General features: G+C 40.2%; 1 protein-coding gene across 2 annotated transcripts; it reads left to right on the forward strand.

Moving 5' to 3' along the window:
- The first annotated feature begins 22 nt into the window (after positions 1 to 22).
- Positions 23 to 20917, forward strand: RMND1 (required for meiotic nuclear division 1 homolog). 2 transcript variants are annotated; one of them, XM_030944558.1, is made up of 12 exons: positions 23 to 73; positions 2738 to 3255; positions 7348 to 7456; positions 10362 to 10437; positions 10785 to 10824; positions 13818 to 13918; positions 15180 to 15286; positions 17299 to 17363; positions 18203 to 18279; positions 19399 to 19519; positions 20220 to 20336; positions 20570 to 20917. In XM_030944558.1, the coding sequence occupies exons 2-12, from the start codon at positions 2755 to 2757 to the stop codon at positions 20600 to 20602; spliced, it is 1347 nt and encodes a 448-aa protein (XP_030800418.1). In that variant the 5' UTR covers positions 23 to 73; positions 2738 to 2754; the 3' UTR covers positions 20603 to 20917. The 2 variants fall into 2 exon arrangements, with proteins under 2 accessions (XP_030800418.1, XP_030800416.1); XM_030944556.1 differs by lacking the exons at positions 23 to 73; positions 20570 to 20917 and adding an exon at positions 1538 to 1559 and having other exon boundaries at positions 2741 to 3255; positions 20220 to 20550.
- The last annotated feature ends 1696 nt before the right edge of the window (positions 20918 to 22613 follow it).

The following is a 22613-nucleotide window of genomic DNA, read 5'->3' on the forward strand; positions in this document are numbered from 1 at the left end:
CGCCCTGGCGGGGGCCCGGCGGGCGGTGGGCGGGGCCGCGGCTCGCGCGGCGGAGAGCGGCGCGCCCCTCCCCAGGTCAGTGCTGGCGCGCGGCGGCGGCGGGAACCGCCTCGCCCCTCCCGCCGCGGCGGCGGCGGCGGGCGCGCGCGCGGGGCGGGGAAGGGAGGTGAAGGGGGGCCGGGCCGGGCCGGCGGCGCAGCGGGTGCCCTTGGCGGCCCCGCGCGCCGGCCGGAGCTGCGGCGCAGCCCGCACTGCGGCAGGGGAGCGGGGCGAAGCCCCTCTTGGGACAATCCCGAGGCGGCGGGGCCTGCCGCAGCGCCCGCGGGAGAGCTGTGGGCGAGCCGAGACGGCCTCGCCCGCCCTTCCCGCCACCTCCGGTCCTGCCGTGGCTGGGAGGGCCCCGCTCCGTTCCTCGCGAGGAGGGCGCAGTTTCGGGGCGAGCGCGAGCCCCGTCCGTGGATGTGAGGGGCGATTCCCAGCCCCGTGCCTCCCCCCACCCCAGGATGCCGCTGTGGCGGCCGGAGTGGGGAGGCTGCCGTGCGGCTGCCCCGGCACCCCCCGTGTTCAGGTGTCGCCGCTTGGGGGTGACGCAGCAGCGGTGGAGGCCGCGGGCCGGGGCTGGGGGGGGCCGTCCCCCCGCGCGCTGGCAGCGTTGCCTTCCGCGCCCGCCAGGGGCGCCCGTGAGTCGCGCGTGGCGGGGGTGGCCCCGGCGGCCTTGGTGGGCCCGCGCGGGCGGGGCGGCCTCGCCTTCGGATTGGTCGGCTTGCTGCCCGCTGTGCCAGCCCCCTCCGGCGCGCAGCCAATAGGAGCGGAGCCCTGGCGCTGCTGGCTCCCTTCCCCCGCCCGTTGCCGCAGGGGCGGTGCGGGCGCTATTTGCCTTGGAGCCAAGGACGGCAGCGCACGGGGGCAGGGAAGGGGCGGAGTGTCCCCGGCATCCGGGGCTGGCGGGCCCCGGGGGCAGTCTGGAGGCATCCGGACTGCGTGGGCCGGGCGGAGCTCGCGGGCCGGTCTGTGCCGGTCTGGTCCGGTCAGCCCGCCGGCGGAGCGGGCCCGCCCTGTCCGTATATGTCGGTGGCTGTGCCGCAGCAAGCCGGGCCTCCGCGGCGGGCGTGGCTAAAGTGTGCCGTGTACTGGAGACGTTGGAAAATAAATCCCAATTCCGTGCCTGCTGCTTGGAGGTGGCGCCTCCTGCGCTGTTGTGGTCGCCCTTCGTCCCGATTTCCTCTTGAATTGCTGTGTTCCGCTCCTCCTGGCTTGGCGCCTCTGGTGCCGCAGGTCTGGCGCTCAGGCCCCTCGATGGAATTCGGTCTATATGATCTCTCTTTCCTTGCAACTTACTGTAAGCCTTTACAGTTGAAAAATCATTCCTGGCTTTACTGATCCGGGATGAGGTTTTATTAGCTAGGAACGCCAACAGAACCATTTTGAATCTCTTTCTGCCACTTACCACACACTACTGGAGACTTTACCCCTTGCACCAGCTCTCCACCACCTGGGTTGCAGTTGCTGAGTTTCTCTCTGCTCTTTTTTTATCCAGGAGGTATCAGGCCTTTAAAAAGGTAAATATGCCTTGTCCTGGACAGCATTGGTTTTTAAATACAGAACAAGTTTAAAATTAAAATAATATTTTATCTCAGTAAGTATTCCAATAACAGGTTTCTAAATTGGGCAAAAAGGTACAAGTGAAGAGCATGTAAAGATACAAAGTTAAGCCCAATATCAGTTCGTCTGGGTATCCTTGTCAGGCTGGAGGGCTTGTTCCGCAGCACACACTATGATTTGCTCTTTAAATAAAATGTGTGTTTGAACTATTATGTTAAATGTATTTTTAGTATTAAAGATCCTCCTTCTGTTTTTGAAAAATATTCTAAAATGGGCAGTTTTTTGAACTAGGCACCTTGAGGACTTTTTGTTAATAACTTGCTGAGGATGGATTTTGTGTTGTAAGGGAAATGTTCTTAAGAAAGCCAGATGAGGGTAGGGACTTGTCACTGAGCTTTTTCAGCAAATGAGACACATCCACTGCAGTATTGAGTCTGTGAATATTTTTATTTTATTAGCTCACACAATGTAGTGCAAATATAGAAGGGTTGCTCTTAGTCTGAGCTGCCTGCATAAGGACACTGTTGTGTTTCAGGCTGCAGGGTGGCTCTGCAGGCAGGCCTGGTGGTCCCTGTAGCACCAGGATGTACTGGCAGAGCAAGGCTGTGAGTCGGTTCCATTCTCTGTCCTGTGGTCAGGACAGGTGGCTGGGGCTGGATCTGTGCTTGGCTGTTCATGGCACAGCAGCTGGAGCTGGGGCTGAGCAGTGTGTGTTCTGCAGGTGACATTCCCATACAACCACGTAGTAATCTAATTGTTGCTTTTATTATATATCACAGTGATTCACAGTGTCTGATGTTCTCTTTAACGTGTGTGCTTGCTTGCTCACAAGCAGTGGAGTTACTGAAAGTGCAGGCTGCTGCACAGAATGAGCAGCCAAAGGAAAAGATGCCCTCTTGCATATTGATGCAGCAACCAGTTCTATTTTTTCACCACTTGTTACAAGCACACCGATGTGTTTTGATCTTAGAGTGTCTCCATAGGATCAAAAAATTCTTTTTATTCCCACCAGTGTTGTGTGCTGAGGAGTTCTAACACATGCAAGAGTAATACGGACCACCTTTTAGATAAGACGGGAATAATTTTATTTCTTTCCAAAATGTTGAGGGATTATTTTGTTTGTTTGTTTTAAATACAGTTCAGAGGGAAGAAATGAGACTGAAACTTCTGCACCTTCAGATGAGATCCTTCCACGCTTTAACAACAATATGCCAATGCCAGAGCTTTAACAAAACTGGATGTCTACTACTAAAGCTGGATAATGAAGTTGAAAGAGCAGCTCACAGAACAGCAAAGTCTTGGGATTTGTATGCACTGAAACCTGCATTCCCTTGGTTGACAAGTCAATGTGTACAAGTCAGGAATCAGCATTTTCTCCGAGAATTTCTGTCCACTTTGGAAAGAAATGTTTATTATCACAGTGGGGAGGGTTTTTTCTCATCCTGGAGACGTTTGGGGGTGACAATGATGGAAAACTACAGGCTCAATACAGAGTGGATCAAAAAGCTTAGGAACACGTCATCAAGATTTTATGCAGTCGTATCAGCTGGTAAAACTGTCCCCAAAGCCAGCAACCAGCCAGTTAAGAGGCCACCAAAGGCACCGAGGACCAAGCAGCCATCCAGAGCGAACCTGCCACTCTCAGACATGGAGGTGAAGTATAACATTTACAGTCTATGTGACATTAAGGGATTACATCAGTTTAATTTCCATTCAGATTTGGGTTTAGATAAACATTTTAATGAAATTAACATAATTATTTGGTGAGAAAGACTTCATTGTTTACACTAGCGTTGGAGCGTTGCAAATAGAAGCAAGCTTGATAGAAACTGGCATGTTTGGTATTTTGAAGGTAAAATGGAAGTTTACTTGCAATGTGTTAACAAAAGTGGAGGGAAGATGAGTGGTTACTATAAAGTGGAAAGGTGAAGTGCATTAAAAATAGTTTTGACCAGTGCTTTCAAATGACATTTTCTATTGAGAAACAAAGTCTAGCTGTCAGAATAATTTAACTTTCTCTACATCTCTTTGCTTATCCAGATCTACCCAGTTTTAAGGTTTCACTCAAAGAGAAACAGAAGTGAAAGTAAATAGTATAAAGCTTATATTCAGATTAAGTTCCAGATGGGTTATAAATGTGCAAGTGTAGCTTGTGTTACCTGAGAAAGATCATTCCATGTGTAGAAATAGCACCTTGATTATCAGACTCTGAGGTCTCCAGAGGAAATGCAAGAACACACTGTTTTAGATACAGTGAGGTACAATGAGGAAGAACAGTGCATATTTGTAGCCACATCTTCTTAAGATAGCTCTTAGCCAGGCTAGGCCTTAAGTACACTTGAATATAGGATTCCCATGGTGAATCCTGGTGTCAGATGTGCTACTGTTCTTGTCAGGCTAAAACAAGTGAGTTTCAGGGTATTGTTAGTAAAATAGTACGATAGGTGAGACTAAAACAAGCGCTGTGTCTTTAGAAATAGTTTCCATGTTGCAAAATATATGTGTTACATGATCTACTGAATGTGAGCAGAGAAAAGTTTTAATGCTTGCCTTCTCGTATCTAAGCTTGTGATGAGTATTTTGTGTGATAAGCAGGTGCATGTTGTAGTGTAACATAAAAAGATAGTTACAAACAATTTAGTTCCCACTAATATTTTCAGATTGCTTTGAAAGAGGAAAGTGAAAAATATTAGTCCTGGAACACTATGTAATGTTTCCAGCTTTTTAGTCATGCGGTAACATTACATTCAGAGTTTGATTCTTCTTGGTTTTGGGTGAAGTGACATTTTTGAGGCTTTTAAATGACAGCATAGAATGCAAACAATTTCTTTGTTTGACATTTTCATATATATGTGCAAGTAACATGCAGTGCTATTTTTAATTTTTTCCATTATGAAGAAATGGAGAAAATACTGCCTGATGCACTGAAATAATAATATACTTCCTGAGGAGGCTTTTGCTTGGCAAAATGCTGGGCCAGAAATTACCTCTAGTGTAGCAGGCCCTAGCACCAAGGCCATTGCCTTAGGGACATCTCCTTCCCATCTTGTCCTGCCTCTGGAGACAGCAGTTGCAGGCCCATTCCTGGGATTCTCAGTGTGAGAACCCTGAGGATCTGTGATGTTTTCCCTCTGGGAGGGCCTGGCAGCTGACACCTTTCTTTTGCAGAGCACTGGGTGAATGAGATCCTTCCCATCCTCTGCAGCACTGTTCTTCATGTGCTTTTACAGGCAGAGTGCAGGGCACCGGCAGTGGTAAATTGTTGTACAACCAGTTTTTCAGGATAAATAGAGGATTTCCTTGGAAGCATTTAAGTGATTCAGTGAGTCCATCAGTGAGTGGTACCACTGCTTGGATAACCTGGTACGGTCTGATGGCAGGAAAAGCCTCTGAGCTAACTCTTAATGCTGCAGCCATCTAGCATAGAAATAGTTTGAAATTTGAAAGGCATAGACACAGTATTTACCACACTTCAGATAAAGATCGATTCCTGGGGTGATACGAGGACTAAAGTTCATCCTACAGGTTTTCGTTCTTAAAACTTTTTGTATCCTAAAAATGGATGAGATGGACTAAGGGGAGTTATGATTCCATGAGCCTATACAGCTGTTGGGGAGAGGATGATACAGAAAATGAGTTGTCAAGGTACTTAGCTGTCCTTAGGAGCAGCCATCCTGTGTGCTGCTCTGAATAAAATCTCAATAATGCTATAGGCAGAAAGGAGAAGGGGGTGAGTAGCTCAAGTTCCTTTCTAGCACCAGTACAGGTGCTGTATTCTGGGGTTTTTGAAGTTTGCAGGTGAAAGGGATGTAGCAGAAAACATGGCATTAAGGTTGGCCGGCCATTTAACATATCTATTTTAGGATTAACTGAGTCATTGATGAGAGTAATTTTTTTTGTCTGTATCTCCACCAGCACCCATGGACACGTGTTTTAGGTGTCTTAATCACAAATTATGCCTAAGCCAAATGTTCTCTATCAAACAAGATTTTTGTAAATATGTAAGTGAAACAGTACATTGTAAAAAAAAAAATCCCCAAACCCAAAAGTAGTTCATATCCAAAATGCTTTTTCAGGCATGTAGCTTAATGGAAAACCTCTGGTTGTAACTAAATGAGAAATGTAGCCATTGAAAGTAAAATTGCAGCTGTAAGACAGAAAGTCAGTCCTGTAGTGCCTTGAAACGAGGAATAGCCCAAGTAATAAACTGGCAAAACACAGAGCAGGATAGAGGTTTTCAGATTGTATTACAAGATGAGAATTTGGTCCCTTAACTCTTGACAGAAGAGTTTCAGGCAGAGCATGTGTACTTACCATAACAGGAGCTTTTTGGAAGAATCTTCAGATTCAGATGTATAATTGGCACTGGTGATTTAGCAATTGCAAGTGGATTTATGCAGTTGAAATTATGATAATGAAACTCAATACTTTGAGGGAACTGAAAGCAGAGTTCTGTTCCACTGTTAATTCAGCCTTCTAGCACAGTTATGGGAATATGGCTACAAAATTGCTCTCTGAATATTATAATTACTTTGAAAGCTTATTTTCTGGTAGTTGTTCCTGAATTAAGATGATGTGTAAGCAAAGCTTTGGCTGTGATAGTAGAATGTTGACATTAAAAAAGAAAAGTTCAAATGTGAGGTGATGATTTTAATGATTGCTGACAGGCCCCCTGCAGGGAGCAGAGCCCCTCTTGAAGCCTTGCTATTTCACAGTGTATGAGTGCTGCAAGAATGTAACTTGGATTTAGGTTGAAGTGTATTGTGGACCTAAATGCCTGCAGATGAGCACAGTTCTTTTGTTCATTTGTTGTTAGTTACATCCCCATTTGTATTAGTTACAAAAAGCTGGGAAGTGACTGATCCACAGTGAGACATTGCTTTCTGGATGTTTTCCACTACATTGTACTGAAAAACAATTTTGTAGGTCATACATGGTATCAGGACAAAGAAATACACTTCAGATGAGTAGTAGAATTTGCAAATCAGTGTATTGTGACTTGTTTGATTAATCACGAAAATAACACATTTCCTTGCAAGTCAGCATAATTTTTCCATTTACTTCTTTGAATATGACATTTTAGTTGTTTAGATTGTGGGATATTGGGACATGCTGGCCATGGGTACTGTTCCACTGCTGTTAGTGCAGGATGCAGCTCAGGGCAGGGAGGGACGCTAGAGCTGTGCAACACCTGCAGCTGGCCCGGAAGGTCGGTGACTTTTGACTTTCTGTGCTGCAGTCCTGGCAGTAGCTTGGTGCATGGCAGAACACGAGGTTTGTGTTTGGAGCTTCTGCTTGATAAACACACTGGGGTAGTCAAACTCCATTTATCTTTAAAACATGGTATTTTAACTCTATCAGGGCTGTCCTGCCTCTGGTTTCAGTGGTCAGCCAGGTATGTCATAAGCCTGGTATTGGGAGAGCAGCAGCAAGTGCAGCTCTGCTCTTCAAGTATTTGATTGGCTTTCAGGTAAGAAGGGTTGTCTTTGGGGCTCTGTCATAGAATTTTTGTTGTGACTTCACTCATGCCACCTGACTTGTTCTCAGTGTGTGATTTCTTTCCTTCTAACAAGGAGCAAGTACTTTGTTAGTATATGTACACCAGGTGGAAATCATGGCAATGATACCAAGAACAGTGCATAATTGAAAATCGTCACTCTCTTAATAAATTTGAAGCAAACAGTTGTCTTATTACCATCTTGCTTCAGCCTTGCCCTAACTCAAATCTCTGTTCCTTTGGCACAGAATCTGATGCAGTGCACAGCCTTTGCAACAGCAGATGAATATCATCTTGGTAATCTGTGTCATGACCTGACTTCACATGGATATGTTGAAATAACAAGTTTGCCTAGAGGTAGATTTTTGAAACATATTAAATGCAATGTTATATCTGGGGAAATAAAATATGGGTGAGGGATATAATTTTTGTAACTTTATATATTCTTATTCTGATAATATCCTGGAATATATCATACTGCCTGTAAAATTATTGCTTTGCTTAAAGATTCTATTTGCCTAAAAGTCCCCACAACAAAACCTTTCAGAATAGCAGTGTGAGTAGCTCTTGCTCTCTGATAATTTTTCCCAGCATTACAATTACATTACCCTCTGATAATTTTTCCCAACATTACAATTACATTAGAAGTATAGAAAAATTACATGCATGCATGAGAAATAAATAACTTTGGAAATTGACTGATACAGAGAATTTCTACAGAAATTCACTGAGTGTTAGTTTTTGAATGTTTTATTTTAATTAATCTTTCAGTAGTGAGGTAGTGCAGTATGTCAGCTGTCAAAACAATTCTGTAGTTTGAAGTGTTGCATCTTCTTTCTGTACCTAGATTTCTATTAATGTAAATCAGAGTTGGAGAGGAAGGCATGCAAGAAAGAATCTTGCTGACTAAGTGAAATGAAAAAGATACACACATAAGTGTTTAGTTCTAGTAAAGAGAATGCTGTTGATACTTCTTTATTGGGCCAAGTATATCCTAGCAATTGTTGAATGCTACACTTAGGCTTCAGCAAAATAATTGATTCTGGTTTCTATATAAAATATCTCTGCAGACTTGGGAAAGTAGAGCTTGGAAATAGCTGCATTATACTACAAAAGAAAAACAAATTAATCTTATTATAGCTTAAGGAACCTTATGCCCTGGAACAGCTGTGATTTCCATGTGTCAGTAGTAGAATACCTTTTCTTCTTCCTTTGGAAGAACAGATTATATGAAGTTAGGAGAAGCTCTGGCATTTCATGGGTATTTCAGTAGGGGTTATCAGGAGCCTGTCTACCTCTCAAATAATAATCGAAGTGCAGTAATACTCCAGTGGACCTCTTTCAAACACAAGATTTACTAATGATTATCTTGTTCAGAAAGATGAACATGAAAGACAATACCCACTAGAATATATGGTTCATGTTCCTTTGTAGTTTCTTTGTATTGAAACTAACCCTGGTTTCACAGCTTTGGGATAGAAACTTTGTACAACCCCCAGCATGACTATGAATTCAATGTTACTGTTGCCGTTATTTTACCCTGGGAGTGTCAGTTTTGCTAATTCCTTTTATTTCTTCTTGGTGTTTTTGACTCATGAGTACTGTTTTATCAAAAGTTTGGAGGAAGTAATGATGAAAGGATTGTGCCAGCAGATCTGAAATGTTGTGATGGTTGGCATGTGCCTGTAGCAGTGGTTGGTTACCAAGCCAAACACTGAATTTGGGAAAATAATTTTAAAAAATATTTCTGCATGGAAATCTAAAACAGCAGTTATGGTGTGAATTTTTTGCTTTGTAGTGTTTTTCCAAAGCGTTATTCTTGGTTTTGACCTCTTTAAAAACATTTTAGAGGCAGATCCTGCACCTCCACTTAAAGTAGACCAAATTCTCTTCAATTTTGTGTGTTTTGGCTGGAGTGGATAAATAAAGATATGGCTGGCATTTGAAAAGGCAAATGAGAAAATGTAGACAAATGTTACTTCCATGATGAACTCAAACTTCACACCTAAAATTGCTCTAGTTATTCATCCAATTATGTGTTTCTGAACTGGACTAGCAAGTGGAAGAAAAGTCTTTAAGGGCTCATTCAGACCAACCATGTGGTCCTAATTCAGATATTAGCAAAAGTGTATCTGGTACTTGGTCATGTCTCTCTGCTGCCTCAGTGTACCTGGCCTCTATGGCCTGAGCAGTAAAGCAGAAGGTAGAATTTGTACACAAGCAGAAGTAACAACTTTGGATACCCCATCACTTGACTTGTGATTTTCCTGAAAAGGCATTTAGATTTTTAAGGCTTAGCTGTTAGGCCCTGCAAAATCCTTGTGAAGTCTCACTTGAAATAGAAGTAGGGGACTTTCCTGGTCTAGCTTCCACTAGTGCTGCAAAAAACAAGTCATGCTGGTTTGAAACCACATCAGGACTTCTAAAACTCCATCTGTATTAGTGAGTGGCACAGTGGAGAAGATTTGTAGAAGAATCAAAACCCCTGTTTTGAGAACCCAGCAACCACATTTCGTAAGTTTGGAGATATTCTACTTGGACTAGCTCTGGTCTAATCCTTTGTAACAAATGCCCCATTTAGTGGTTGGAATACCACAGCAGCATTTTTTGAGCTTCTCTTTCATTTTAATTTAATGTAAAAATCCTCACATTTCATGTCCTGTTGTGCAGTGCACATCAGAAGTGTGGTGTGGGTGGAAGATTTGTTTCAAAAGCACACTTCTGATGTGCAGGGAAATGCAGGTGTAGGCTCTCCTGTCTTGACGGTACACTCTTTCAAGTTTCTGACTGGCAAAGCAAAGTCAGCACAATTTGAGTGCAGATTAATACTTTAGTGTAGAGAAATGAAGAGCTTCCAGGCAAGCAGATTTGACTGGTAATTTCTCTGCAACTGTGCAAAACCTCCACAATTCTCTCACATTGTATGTCCATTTCTGTGTCCTGTTCCTGGTTATTTACAATGTCTGCATCAGTTTTCTCCTAAGTCTTTTGTTCTTCAAGAATACTGTCTTTCATTAGCTGAAGATTCTGGTGAAGTTCCCAGCAGAGGCCCAGTCGGTCTAGAATGTGTTCTTTAGTTCAGAGAAGCAGTGTAGTTTGATATTGTAGTTGGTCCCTGACAAGCATTTCTATCAGAAAAATAAAATGTGGAACTGGCTGATGTGTTAGTATGCAACTGTTGAATTACATACTTGCAGCTATCAGCTGTCATGTTTAGAAGTTTGACTAAATATTCTAATTTTTTTTACTTATTTCAAACCAGATGCTGCAAATGTTTTGGTGGTCAGTACTGAGAAATCTGCAAAAGAAGATGATCCTGGCATGATTTTTTTCTTCAGGTAAGCAATAAATCGTGCTCAAAATATTATATCATTAATAGTAATGGTGTGAAGGAAGTAGTGCAGCTTGCTAGATCTTGCATCATATTACCTCATGAAACTCAAGGAATAACTGTCCAGTCAGAATGATTTTTTAAAAAATCAGAATTATTTAGATGATTGAAAAACACCTTCTCATGGTTTTTCATTGAAGTATGGTTAAAAAGCAACTAGTATGTAATTTCTCTGAAGATAGCTTTAAGTTTCTTCATTCACAATGACAAAAATTGCCACTGTACAATTTGAGTATTCCATTAAAATACATTTAAAACAGTATGATTACACTCAGTTTTTCCTTGAATTCACAGGGAAGGGGCTGTTGTATTTTGGAATGTGGAAGAGAAAAGTGTAAGTAAAGTGAAACTTGGTTAAAACTGCATAAAGCAGGTGTTTTATCAGTCTCACAAAGCTCAGCATGCTAGAGGTTTGTCTGGGAGATTGATCTTTCTGTGAAAGAAAAAAACTGATTGGTTCTTCTCCAATGAGTGCAAGTTCTTGCCTGCTACTGCCCTCAAGTGTGTGGGCTGCTGATACATCACCTTTGAAATTTCATCTACTTAAGACAAAAATCTGAAGCCTTAATTTAGTTAGACTGACAAAAAGAATATTCTTGCAGTTCTACATCCTGAAAAAGTTGATCAGAAAAATCTACCTGTGAACGATTATTTTAAAAGCACTAATGTAACATAAAATATGTTAGAAGAAAAGGATTATTCCATTCTATTCCATTTTAAGTCAGTTATTAAAGACTTACGTTTGTACAACTTTGAAAGAAAAAAAAAGAATTATAAGCAACTTGTCAATACTTTTCTGTGTTTTTACCAGCCAGCAATTTTCCTGAAGGAAGTTTTTTATTGATTGGTATAATTATTAAATATGTTGCTGATATATTATATTTTGGTGATCTTTGCTGACCTAGAAGGGTACGCCAGAAGCATATCTATTCTAGTGAATACATTTATAGTTATTTAATGTTTTGAATGTATTTTTATTACTGTGGTTAAACTGGATTCTAGATACAAAAGTATTGACCTTATCTGTAGACAGACTATGTGAAATTAAATGGTGTATTAAATAGATGATACTGAGATGCATAGAAATTCACAGGAGAATTTTCACTGGGGTAAATGAAAACAGAGCAGTTGTTTCCAGATGTGAACAATTTCTGGATTCAAGTTCAGTTCTTCTGTTTCAGAACTGAAATGTTCCCAATTTCCTGTCTGTTTTGGGGGGGGTGTCAGTGTATCAGGTGTCCTACAAAAAGATACCAGTTCTCCCTTGCCTGTTTGGATGCTATGGCTGTAACTACACTGCTCATTCACAAATATTACTGAAGACCAGCTGCTTTAACTGCTGATGATCTTTGAGATGAACACCTTAGCCCTCTGGAGTACTCTGAAAATTCTCCTTGTTGTACATGCTTAAATACCTTTGAAAGTTTGATACCTTGTTTTCCTGGTCAATACTAGTATCAGTAGTTGGTCCCTTGCTAGCTTTATTTGTAAAAGAGGAGGAAAATGCCTCTTTCTGTTTATTGAAATCATAGTCAAAGCTTTAACTGCCAAACGACTTGCTCAAATACAGGAAGTATTTTTATGGCCATGCTTTAATGAACTGAAATGAGAGGAGAAAAACCCCAAACTGGTCTGTAGAACAGAAACTGAAAGTAATTCAGTAAAACTGAATGTAGTGTCACTGCAAATGGACAAAAGTACCCCAAAATTACTAGTAGGAGAAAAAAAATATTTTAAATTAACAGCTATTTAACAGAAGAAGTAACAAATACAGACTGATCACAAAAATAAACTTAAAATACAAAACAGCAGTTTCAAATACCTGAGTAGGAAGGTTGCACAGCAGCTTCCTTACCAAAATAGCAAGGGCAAAAAGAAAAACCAGCTCTGAGGTTTTTTAAAAGGAAACTGTGTGACGTAAGTGCCTGTAATAGCAGGAGTTTGCAGCTAGTGACTCCAGAACATCTCTTCTAATTAATTTTACTGTGTCACAGCTAGTCCCTTCTCTAAAATTAGGCTGGGCCTAGAAGCAGTGTGAGGTTTGCACTGCTGAACTGTCCCTGGACACTGCTGTTTTGCTGAGGTGACTGGCCTCAGAGCAGATGCTTCCTATGTTTTCATACCCTTTTTTATCACAAGACTTGAATTGTATGGCAAGTCTTAGTCATGCTAATATTGAATTCAGGATTATGAAAGGAGCTATTTCAGCTGTATAGTTGAGGGGGTTTTTTCAGTGAAAAATGTTACTGTGTTACATAGATAGTATCACCAAAAGTCTTGAAAGCAATGAAGAAAGTTAGCAGTGCAAAGAAAATCCCTCTTGCAGGTGATCCAACAGATTTTTTTAGAGTACTTAACCTGGAAAATATGCTTTATGAAAAATTCATAGAGTACAGTTTTGTGCTAAAAGGTGAACTATGATCTTTTATTTTAAAAGGAGAGTGCTTTTAAGTATGGTTTAATAGAAGATTGAACTCTAAAGAATTTAGGCATCAAAAGTGTTTTGTGGTTTTGTGGTTTGGTTTTTTATTGGCTGTTGTGTAGCTAAATGCCTTTTAAAAACTCATAGGTGAATGCTTTTTTTAGTTCAGAATTTGTTCTAATTGCAGATGATTTTTTTGAGGGGAGCCTTGTAGCAGATAGAAAGGAACAAGGATGAGAGATCTTAAGTCAGATGTCAAGAGGAGAAAGTTTTGTGAGAGAAAAGGGCTCTTTCTCCCTGCATCAGGTTTTAGTGTGCTGGAGAATAAAGGCGCAGTGAGATTACTTTTGCAAGTAAAATCGCACATTTAACTACTTACAGGGATGAATGTGGCAGCTGAAACAATTTTTCCAGATTTTTTGTAGTGGTAAAGGGTTTCTGTAATATAACTGATCTCTGGTAGCTGAAACAAGACTACTGATTTAGCAGCAAACTAGTAATTTTATCAGAAACCACCGCCTAATGTACTTCTCCTAAAGATTCATTCCCACACTCAGACATCTGCCAAAATCTAGTACAGCTCATTGTTATAATACTGAATACATCCATGTTGCCCTTACTGCTGCTGTGGTTAATCCTTACCCTGTTCCGTGTGTGCACATATAAAATGACATTTCAGTTTTTCCAGATTCCTTGCAGTTGTTTATAGCTACAAATTCTTCTCAAACCACAACTAGTTTCAGATGTAAACTATGTTAATAATAACTTCATTATTTAGCACACCTCTTCATTGTTAGGTAAATAACTTCAGCATGAAGGTTGCATTCATCAGCCTGCCCTATGCAAGTTCTTTGCAGAGTGATAATTTGCTGCATAGTGACTTGCTGCAATTGTCTCCTTCTCAGATGAAGAATATCATGCAAGTGCTAGAGCAGCATGAAATTCAACCATATGAAGTTGCACTGGTCCATTGGGAGAATGAAGAGCTGAACTATAGAATAGGAGAGTAAGTATCTTCAGGTGGTCTTTATATAAAAGCTAACAGACACCTAAACCAAATTCAAGCAAAAGTAATTCAGCTAGTAAAAATATACTTGTCCTTACTTTTTTTTCCAAATGAGTAAAATAAAGAAAGAAAAACTATAAATCTGAGTGGATAAATGTTTCTGTCTTGGTAAACTTGGAAGTAGTGGCCTTTGTGATTTGCTTATACAATAGATCTTGTAAATAAGAAGCTCCCTGCCCACACAACTCTTCGGCAATCCCAAACAGAAACTATGTAACTGTGTATGTCACAGCAAAAAAACTAATAAGCATTATTGAGAAGAGTTTGATTTTAAAGTGGATGCTCTCTATAAGCTTTCACCATGTCCTTGAGATTCATATACAAAGATGTAATTTCTGCATATACTTCATTTAGTAGGAAAGTTACAGCTTAATTATTATGTAATGATAAACCTGGCAAGTTATCTTTCCTTGCTAAATAATATTTTTTCATCATGGAAAGAAAATTATCTCTACAGAAATATTTCACAATGAAAATGATGATATGTATTACCTGTAATTTCCCAACAGCACCCAAAAGCAACCCCTAGACAGGACACTTTTAATAGGAACTGAATGAATGATGCTCAGCTTATTTAAAGTAACTTGATAAGGAGACAGCTGTTTGGTTTTTCCTGACCAGTTGAAAACTGCAGGTACTATTTAGTTGTGTAATTTGCGATTCTTGAGATGCTCCATTTTGCTTCTGCATGTGTCATAGTGAGATTGACATGAAAAATTGAACAAGTCTTTTGTCCCCTTTTCTTTGCTCCTTGCCCCCTATGCAATAGAGGTTTTAGGGAAAGCAACATCATAGTGGGGAGGGAGTAAGATTGATAAGAGTGACAGCAGAAAATGAAAAGAGAAAGATAACAGAGGTGCTAAAAAGCAGGAGAGAGACCAGCATCCTGCTTACTCTGAATAATCTGTGTGTATGCAGCAATGCTACAGTTACCATCACAGCTTGCTGCACTTGCATTTACACCTAGAAAATTTGGCCATAATATTTGTCTTAGGCTGAGGAACTAATTTTCAGTGATTTGTTGTGAATATTGTCAGGTTGAACATGAGTAAAATGCAAGGATGGGGGTGATACCATACAGACATGGCATACCTTATCTAAATTAACAACTAGCCTTTCTTGCACTGTCGATTATTCTTTAAATGTTACTATGCTGGTGGCTCGATCGATCGATGAAGATGCTTCAATCTTGTCTTAACAGAGGTCAGTCAAAGCTCCATAAAGGACAAATCTTGTTAAATTCTGAACTGGATAGTGATGAAGTTGTTCTGCAGAAATTTGCTTTTTCAAATGCTCTTTGTCTTTCTGGTAAGTTAATAATTGTTTGTACTATGTAGTCTGTGCTACAGATTTTGTGAAATGTCATTATAAGTGGGACTTGCACAGTGACAGGCTGGAAAAAACTTGGTATCTGGTTTAGACAAACTCTGTAAAGTGATTGTGCTTCAGATTTCAATGCTTTAACCATGTTTTCTGTAAATTGGAATTGCTTTATTGAATGGAAACCTTTTCAAAGCTGAACAAAGCGCATTAACAAACATGCTTTGCAAAAGATACACATTCTACTGAGCATCCTTTACTCCACCTTTGAAAACTATCCTAGGATAACAATGAGTGTGGAGTTCACTATTAGAAACCTCTCAGTAATCTTGAGTAATTCATACTGACATCATTTCCTCTGACAGAAAAAGCTAGATACCAGCTAAAGAAGTGATACAGGGCAGCTACTCCCAGCTGGGGAGGTGTATCAGTAACACATATGTGGACCAGAGTCACAGATAATGTTTTGCAGGCTTATTAGCTATGGTAGCAGACAGTGGGAGGCACTGTGAAGAAGTCAGGTTCACCAGTCATCCTGCTGCTTGAGCAAATAACACGTGTCTGCTGCTTCAGACCTTGAATGATGGAGGGAGTGGGAGTTAGGAACCAGCAGCAGTAAGGCTGTCCTCAAAAAGGCCTTTAAGGGAACTCTGGTCTGTCTACTTCTACTGCCTTTAGGGTAAATTCCAGGATTCCAGTAGTATTTTGGGGAAGTGCACCTTTACAGAGGAAAGAAATAGAATGCACATTTTTAAGTGCTACACCATTTCATCAAGGAGTGCAGTGTAAGTAAATGGTTCTTGACTGTTGAAGGAAGAGCTGTTGAGAAAAAAGCATATTGTTCTCTATAGTCTTCTTATTCATAAAGGCACTGTATGGAAGAGTAGTGCCTCTTAAAAGAGAGGAAGAGATTTATTCCCAGGAGATAATGTTCAGTAAAAAATAAAGGATGCAAGTATAGTCCCTAGTCAAATTTATGAATGGCAGAAACCAGCATCTGTCAAATAACAGGTGACAGATGAAATGTTTACTGGTTGTTGTTTTTTTCAGGAGCTAAAATTGAAGTCATTTAAGTCAGTGACTTGGATTAGGCCTCTGTATTCAAAAGATGATTGTGCAAAATGCTCAGCATTGGGTTTACTGGCAGTGTCCTAGACAGATGATACTATTGAGTACTACGACAGAAGAGTTCATTTTGACAATTAAATCTTCCCTGATTAATTCTTTCAGATTGAATGGGGTTAAGTTTTGATCTGTTGCTACTTCTTTCTTGTCTGGGGATCTGTGGACTAAAGAACAAGGCCTAAGTTATATTATCATCTTGCAGAAACATTTTACTAGGTTCAAGCTGAGGCATAGCAGAATTTGTGTTGCCAGTGCCAGTGCTGAACTCAAGCTTCCGTAGAACAGAAGTTAATATCTTCACTAACAGTACACTCACCTAAAAACAAAGCAGGAGATTGCTAAAGTTTGGATTGATCTTCAACAGGAACAGGTGGTGTGTCCATACAAGCTAACTCTGTGGTTGGAGCACAGTGCATCAATACTGCACAAATAGAGAATGAGAGCTGTGCAGGACACTAGAAATGCAATGGAGGCTCTTGAGGTGCCACATGAAGTCAGCCTGACGCCAGCATAGCTCATTATCTCTAGCCTCCTTGGAATGTAATTTGCAGAGGGTCACACATCCAGTAGAGCACTTGGACACACAACTTCTGAGCTGAAGCAGAAACTCTCCAGGATCTGAGCTGATGACTTGGAGAAGAAAGCTGCGCTCATGGTGAAGCTGGTTCTGTGTGCAGAGCTGTGTCAGTGCCCAGCCCAGATCTGCCCACTGGTACATGAGCAGTGATTGTACGGTGCAAACTGTAACTTGCTGCAAATAATGTCTGTAAGCATCGACATGTCCTGAATCAGCCTGTTGGCAGATTTAAAGTTAGAATTACTTGAAAGCGTATGTACTTCTCACAGTCTTCTGCTTTGTTATCTCTGTGTTGCAGTGAAGCTAGCTATTTGGGAATCATTACTGGATAACTTTGTGGAATCTATCCAGTCAATTCCTGAGGTGAGGTCTTGTTCCCCTCCTTTTCTCCTGTGTTTTATAAAAAATCAGTCCATAAGTAGCTGAGGATAGGGAAAAAGCAATTGAATGTTGAACACGTTTGATCGTCAATTCATCAGGGTAGAGAAGCTCAAAACACCTTTAAAGGGCTGGGAGTTTGGTTCTGCATTGTAATAATGTTTCCTATGTTGTGCCACTGTCACTTGCTACTGGTGAAATGTATGTGTAACAGGATAAGCAGCATTTAAAAACCTGGCCAGAGTGTGCTAACTTGGGCTGAAAATAATGTGCTTTGACTTGAACATAATGAAGAGTTTGAGTGAATTACTTAAAAGTTTTTCATGAGACGTAATTACAGTACAAAGCCCATATAAAGTTTTATATAAAATTGAGATTTGTGGGGTTCAAAAGAGAAAACGTTTGGTTTATTACTTTTATATGAAGGAAATAAATGGTAATACATTGATTGTTATAAGGAGAAAGTCTATTAAAAGGCTAAGGAGTGGCAAGGTAATAGAACACTGTCATGACTTTAAAATAAAAACAGCAGGAAGGAAGAACAAATCATCTCTTGTTCAGGAAATCACTTACAGAAAATGCCCCAGTATTTCTGTAGCTACTGATGATGTACTCAGTGATTTATTGAGAAGCCTGGATGAACCAGTTACACGGTGATATTCTTAGAAAGCTAGAGAAGCAAGGCACTAAGCAAACAAAACTAAAATGTTAGTAAGTACAGTATGCATTTAGATTCTAAGATACTTCAGGCTGTACAACTCTGGACTTCTTAACTACTAATACATGTTACTTGATCAAGCAGTGAAGAACTTCCTACTTTTCAGATTCTAAAGTCACGAAGGAAGGTAAAACTCTCTCATGCAGATGTGATGCAGAAAATTGGAGAACTCTTCGCACTAAGGTAAATTCTTTGGTTACACCCAAGACATTGTATTACACAGAATGTAAAAGTTACATTGTGCAGTATACAAAGAGAAGAATACCCACTAAGTAGAGCAGGGTGGGACAGGGTGGGAGAATTCCTTATTTTGACTGGAGTCTGTGTGCTATTTACATTAGTAAGGGGACCCACTGGCTCACCACTCACACTGGCATTTCAACTGCAGGCATTAAGCAGGCAGTATATCATAAATGACCGAATACCACACCCTTTTCCTTTCCTAAGTCCAGCAACACGTGTTTAAACTAGTAATTACATTAGATACTGTATTTACAGCATGTAAAGAATACCAGGAGAAAGGGGGGTAGGTGTAGAACTGTTATCTATAGGCTAGAGTTGGTAAATATCTTTTGAGTTCTGTTCTTCCCTTGACTTACTCAGAAACCTCTGCTAAGTCATTGTATTTAATGTTTATTCCTCCCTCAAGTGAAATTTGGCCTTTGTCAATGCAGACCATTACAAACTCAAAAAAAAAAAAAAAAAAAACCAAAAAGGAAAAGGAAAAAATCCCACCAAATCTCCAAGGTAAAATTAAAAAACAATTCCTGTTTCAAACGTTGGGGTACTTGAAGGACTGATCAGTAATCAGCAATGACGTTCCAAGTATCCAAAGGTTTGTTAGCAATACATTGAAGGCAGGAGATTTTAGCTTTCAGCTTTTATGATGCTTAGACCATTGCCTGATTCTGAGGGGTGTGCTGCACACACATATCTAGCATGCAGTACCAGTCACATTTAGGAGTTCTGTATTGTTGCTTCAGTGAGCACCAGCATAGTCAGGGACCTCTCTACAGGTACCAAAAATTAAGGAAGGTCAGAGGTTGAGGAGGCAATGACGGCGTAAGGAAAAAGTCATTTATGTTCAAAAGGGTTCCACAGTAGAGTATTCCTACAAAAGCTTCAGGAGATGTGACCAGTTTTAAGTAATCATTCCAATTGTATTTTTACTATGAAAGGAGATTCTTTTCATACTGTATGTAGAATTACAGGAAAATTTTATTTCATTTAATTGCATGTCAATATTTGCTCATATATTCACCAAGAGGAAGCCTGAACTACAGTAGTGCCCATTCTTTTTAGACACCGTATAAATCTGAGCTCAGACCTGCTAATAACACCAGACTTCTACTGGGATAGAGAAAAACTGGAAGAGCTTTATGACAAGACTTGCCAGTTTCTCAACATTAATCGCAGAGTTAAGGTGAGTGTCTTATTGTTGTGAGAATCTTCCACGTTCAGATCAGTTGTCTTTGGCTCAGCAGGGTCACAGATTGCTCTGCGAATGAGCTTTATTTGCAGAAAGTGAATAAATAATAAGGTATTATACATGCTCCCCTTTTCCAGGTGTTATTAGCCCACTCACACCTTTACCTGGTTTAGGTTAACCTGCCTCACATAAATGAATTATTTCCTGAGCCACAAATTAGGCTTTAAATAGAAGAACTGAGAAGTGGATTCTTCTTACTGACATGATCATTCACATCAGTTCTTGAAGGGTGACATAATGTTTACTGCTGAACCGGAATAAGAAGCATGAAAACTACCTCTCCTGGTGGTACGGCAATTATAAATACTTAATTTTGAGGCGTTCCAGAAAGATGTATCTTCTTTTGCTTATGACTGTTTTCATGATTAGGTATCACCCAGAAACACGTCAATACCTGTAGATGCCTATCTAAATTTATGTTCTTTTGGGGAGCCCATTGAAATTACAGGTTCATTTATACTGAAGTTTCTGTTGCTTGTGCATGTTGTCTTACAGAATTTTCTGTTCTATTAATTTTCTATTCTATTTTGCAGATGTGGTAACCCCTTTCTAGTTCTGTGGAGTATGTTTCCCTATTTAGTGATCTGATTCCATTTCTGGAGTCCAGATTTGTGATGTTTGTAATTGCTTTCAGGTAATGAATGAAAAGCTCCAGCACTGCATGGAGCTGACAGACCTAATGCGAAATCACCTGAATGAAAAGCACGCGCTGCGCCTTGAGTGGATGATAGTAATACTGATCACCATAGAGGTTGGTGGGGCTTTTTTCAGTATTAAGGACATAATAACAAGTGTAATTTCTATACTTCATACTTTGAGAATTAAGATTACTGTATTAATGTGATGTACACAGGGATTAGTAATTGTTCTTTGCAACTTTCAAATTGCAGCTACAGTTACTTTTCAGATTATCTCATTTATAGTGTAAAGTGATTTAAAGGTTTTAAAATAAAAATCCACACCAATGTGTTTGCTGTTCCACAGGTTCTGTTTGAACTTGCAAGGGTAGTTTTCTGATGACAGAACAAACTCAGGAAGAAGAAAACAGACAAAACAGTAGAAAAGAGAAGACTTGGAAAATTCCGATCAGATGCTTCTGGAGAATAATGAAATTGTGTCTCCTGATAAATCTCAAAATCTTCTGCTCAAACTAAGAAAAAAATTCAACTCAGTCTGTGAACATTATTACCAGCCCCTATACTAATAATGTTAGAGAGGGCTTAACCTATGGATGAATCTCATGTGTGCTGACTGTATTTGGTGAAAGACTCTACTGCTTTCTCCCTTAACAGTTAAAATGATGCTGAATAAATTGCTACTTTGTGTATTTCTGATGGATGTTTTCTCTCATGTTTACCAGCTCACTCTTGGAGAGCGGCAACACTGTCCCAAGCTTGGAGTTGGCATTGCCATTTGTTCTGGCTTGATTTTAATATATGTGGCAGATATATTTAATGTTATGTTTCATCCCATCAGGAAGTGGTGTTTGTATACTTGAATGGGAATACGTTTATTGAGAGGTAGTACTATTTTCACTTTTTTTACATTTAGTATTCATATAGAAGGGGAATCACTTGATCCTAGAAGTCACAAGGACACGTAGCAAAATGGTAAACTAAAGAAAGATTCACAATATTTCTCTGTCCACCTTATCGTGCTATCTGATTTTCATCAGTGTAAGTTGCAAGGAGTGAGTTAGCATAGGGTGACATGTCTTAATTATCCTCTAAGGTAAAAGTTTCTTCTTTTTTATTTTTAATCTGTTCCTAGTCCACAGAGTGTTATTTGAGAGAATGAATGGATTTTTCCAAGCAACTTCTTTTTCTAAATGTATTTTCAGAAACTGATACACAACTGCTGTTTTATCACCTGTTTCAAATTCACTTTAGTCCAGTGTATTGAATAAGGAAGAGAACCTAAAGATTCTGTTAAAAGTTTCTGGAGCATCATTAACAAGCCATGATGACTAAATTCTGGCTAAAAATGCAACTACAGTTGCAGTAGCTTACTGTTCTCTGTTCACCTGAGAGAATTATTTCTGAGTGCAATACTGGACTCCTGTTGAATACATCAAACAGACATAATGGAGATAAAAATAAAGTCAGGCACAGCTAGCAAAAACATCTGACTACAAACCCATCTTTTGTCATAAATTACAATACAATGCCACGGGCGCCTCTGAAGAAGCAGCCACTGTTCTTAAGTGGAGGCTTTTTCCACTGGAATCAGAACAGATTGTAGCTGGAGGTCTTGGAATACCTCAAGTTCCTCTTCTCTGAACTGCTGAGAAGGTCTAAACAGTCAGGCCCTGCTCAGGGAAGTGAATTGGTCAGAACAGCACGATGAAAAAGACTTGTCACTGTGGAACTGCTCTGCACCAGTAGCCTGACTTACACAGTGTTGTTGAGAAACAGAACATTACATCTTTAATGCAGCAGGAAAATTTAGCAAGCACCACTTAATAACAGAGAATTAGGTTACATTTTAATTCTAATTTTTCCAGCAAATATTTTTCAGGCTTCTCCCTCCCCCCCTTTGAGGTAATACTTACACTCAAGGACATTACTTCCCATTCATCTCACATTTAATATTTCAGTGTTTCAACTAAATTGCTAAAATGTAAATATGCAGACCAACTGCATCAGTAAAAGTGGTTTTAACAAAGTCATTGGAGGACTCCTAAATGCTCTTTAAAAGCATAAAGTGTCTAGGCTTGATTATCTGAAGTATTCTGTCTCAGGACTGTAAGAGTTACCAACACCTCAAAACAAAAGAAGCGCAGTTACTTTTGAAACTGTAAATCAATTTATCTTGGCACATAAAATCACAGGCATAAAGTCATACTGTGCTTCTTGCCAAGCCCCCAACGCTGCTTACTCCATTGAGGGGCTAGTCACAGTTTTTAAAAAAATGCAAAAGCTTCAGTTAAGCCTGAACAGACCTTAAAAAGTTTGTATCTCTATTTGGGCTTTTTTTGTGGGGTACACACTGGCAGCTGCATCCAAGCATGAGGGGCTTTTGTATTAGC

The sequence above is a fragment of the Camarhynchus parvulus genome, chromosome 3 (assembly GCF_901933205.1).
Source record: "Camarhynchus parvulus chromosome 3, STF_HiC, whole genome shotgun sequence".
Classification (NCBI taxonomy): domain Eukaryota; kingdom Metazoa; phylum Chordata; class Aves; order Passeriformes; family Thraupidae; genus Camarhynchus; species Camarhynchus parvulus.

Bases quoted from the DNA above. Each gene is read 5' to 3' on its own strand.
- RMND1 (XM_030944556.1), top strand. From the start codon at position 2,755: ATGAGACTGAAACTTCTGCACCTTCAGATGAGATCCTTCCACGCTTTA. The intron at 13,919-15,179 runs GTAAGTATCTTC...TTGTCTTAACAG, and splicing joins CTGAACTATAGAATAGGAGA to AGGTCAGTCAAAGCTCCATA. The intron at 18,280-19,398 runs GTAAATTCTTTG...CATTCTTTTTAG, and splicing joins GGAGAACTCTTCGCACTAAG to ACACCGTATAAATCTGAGCT.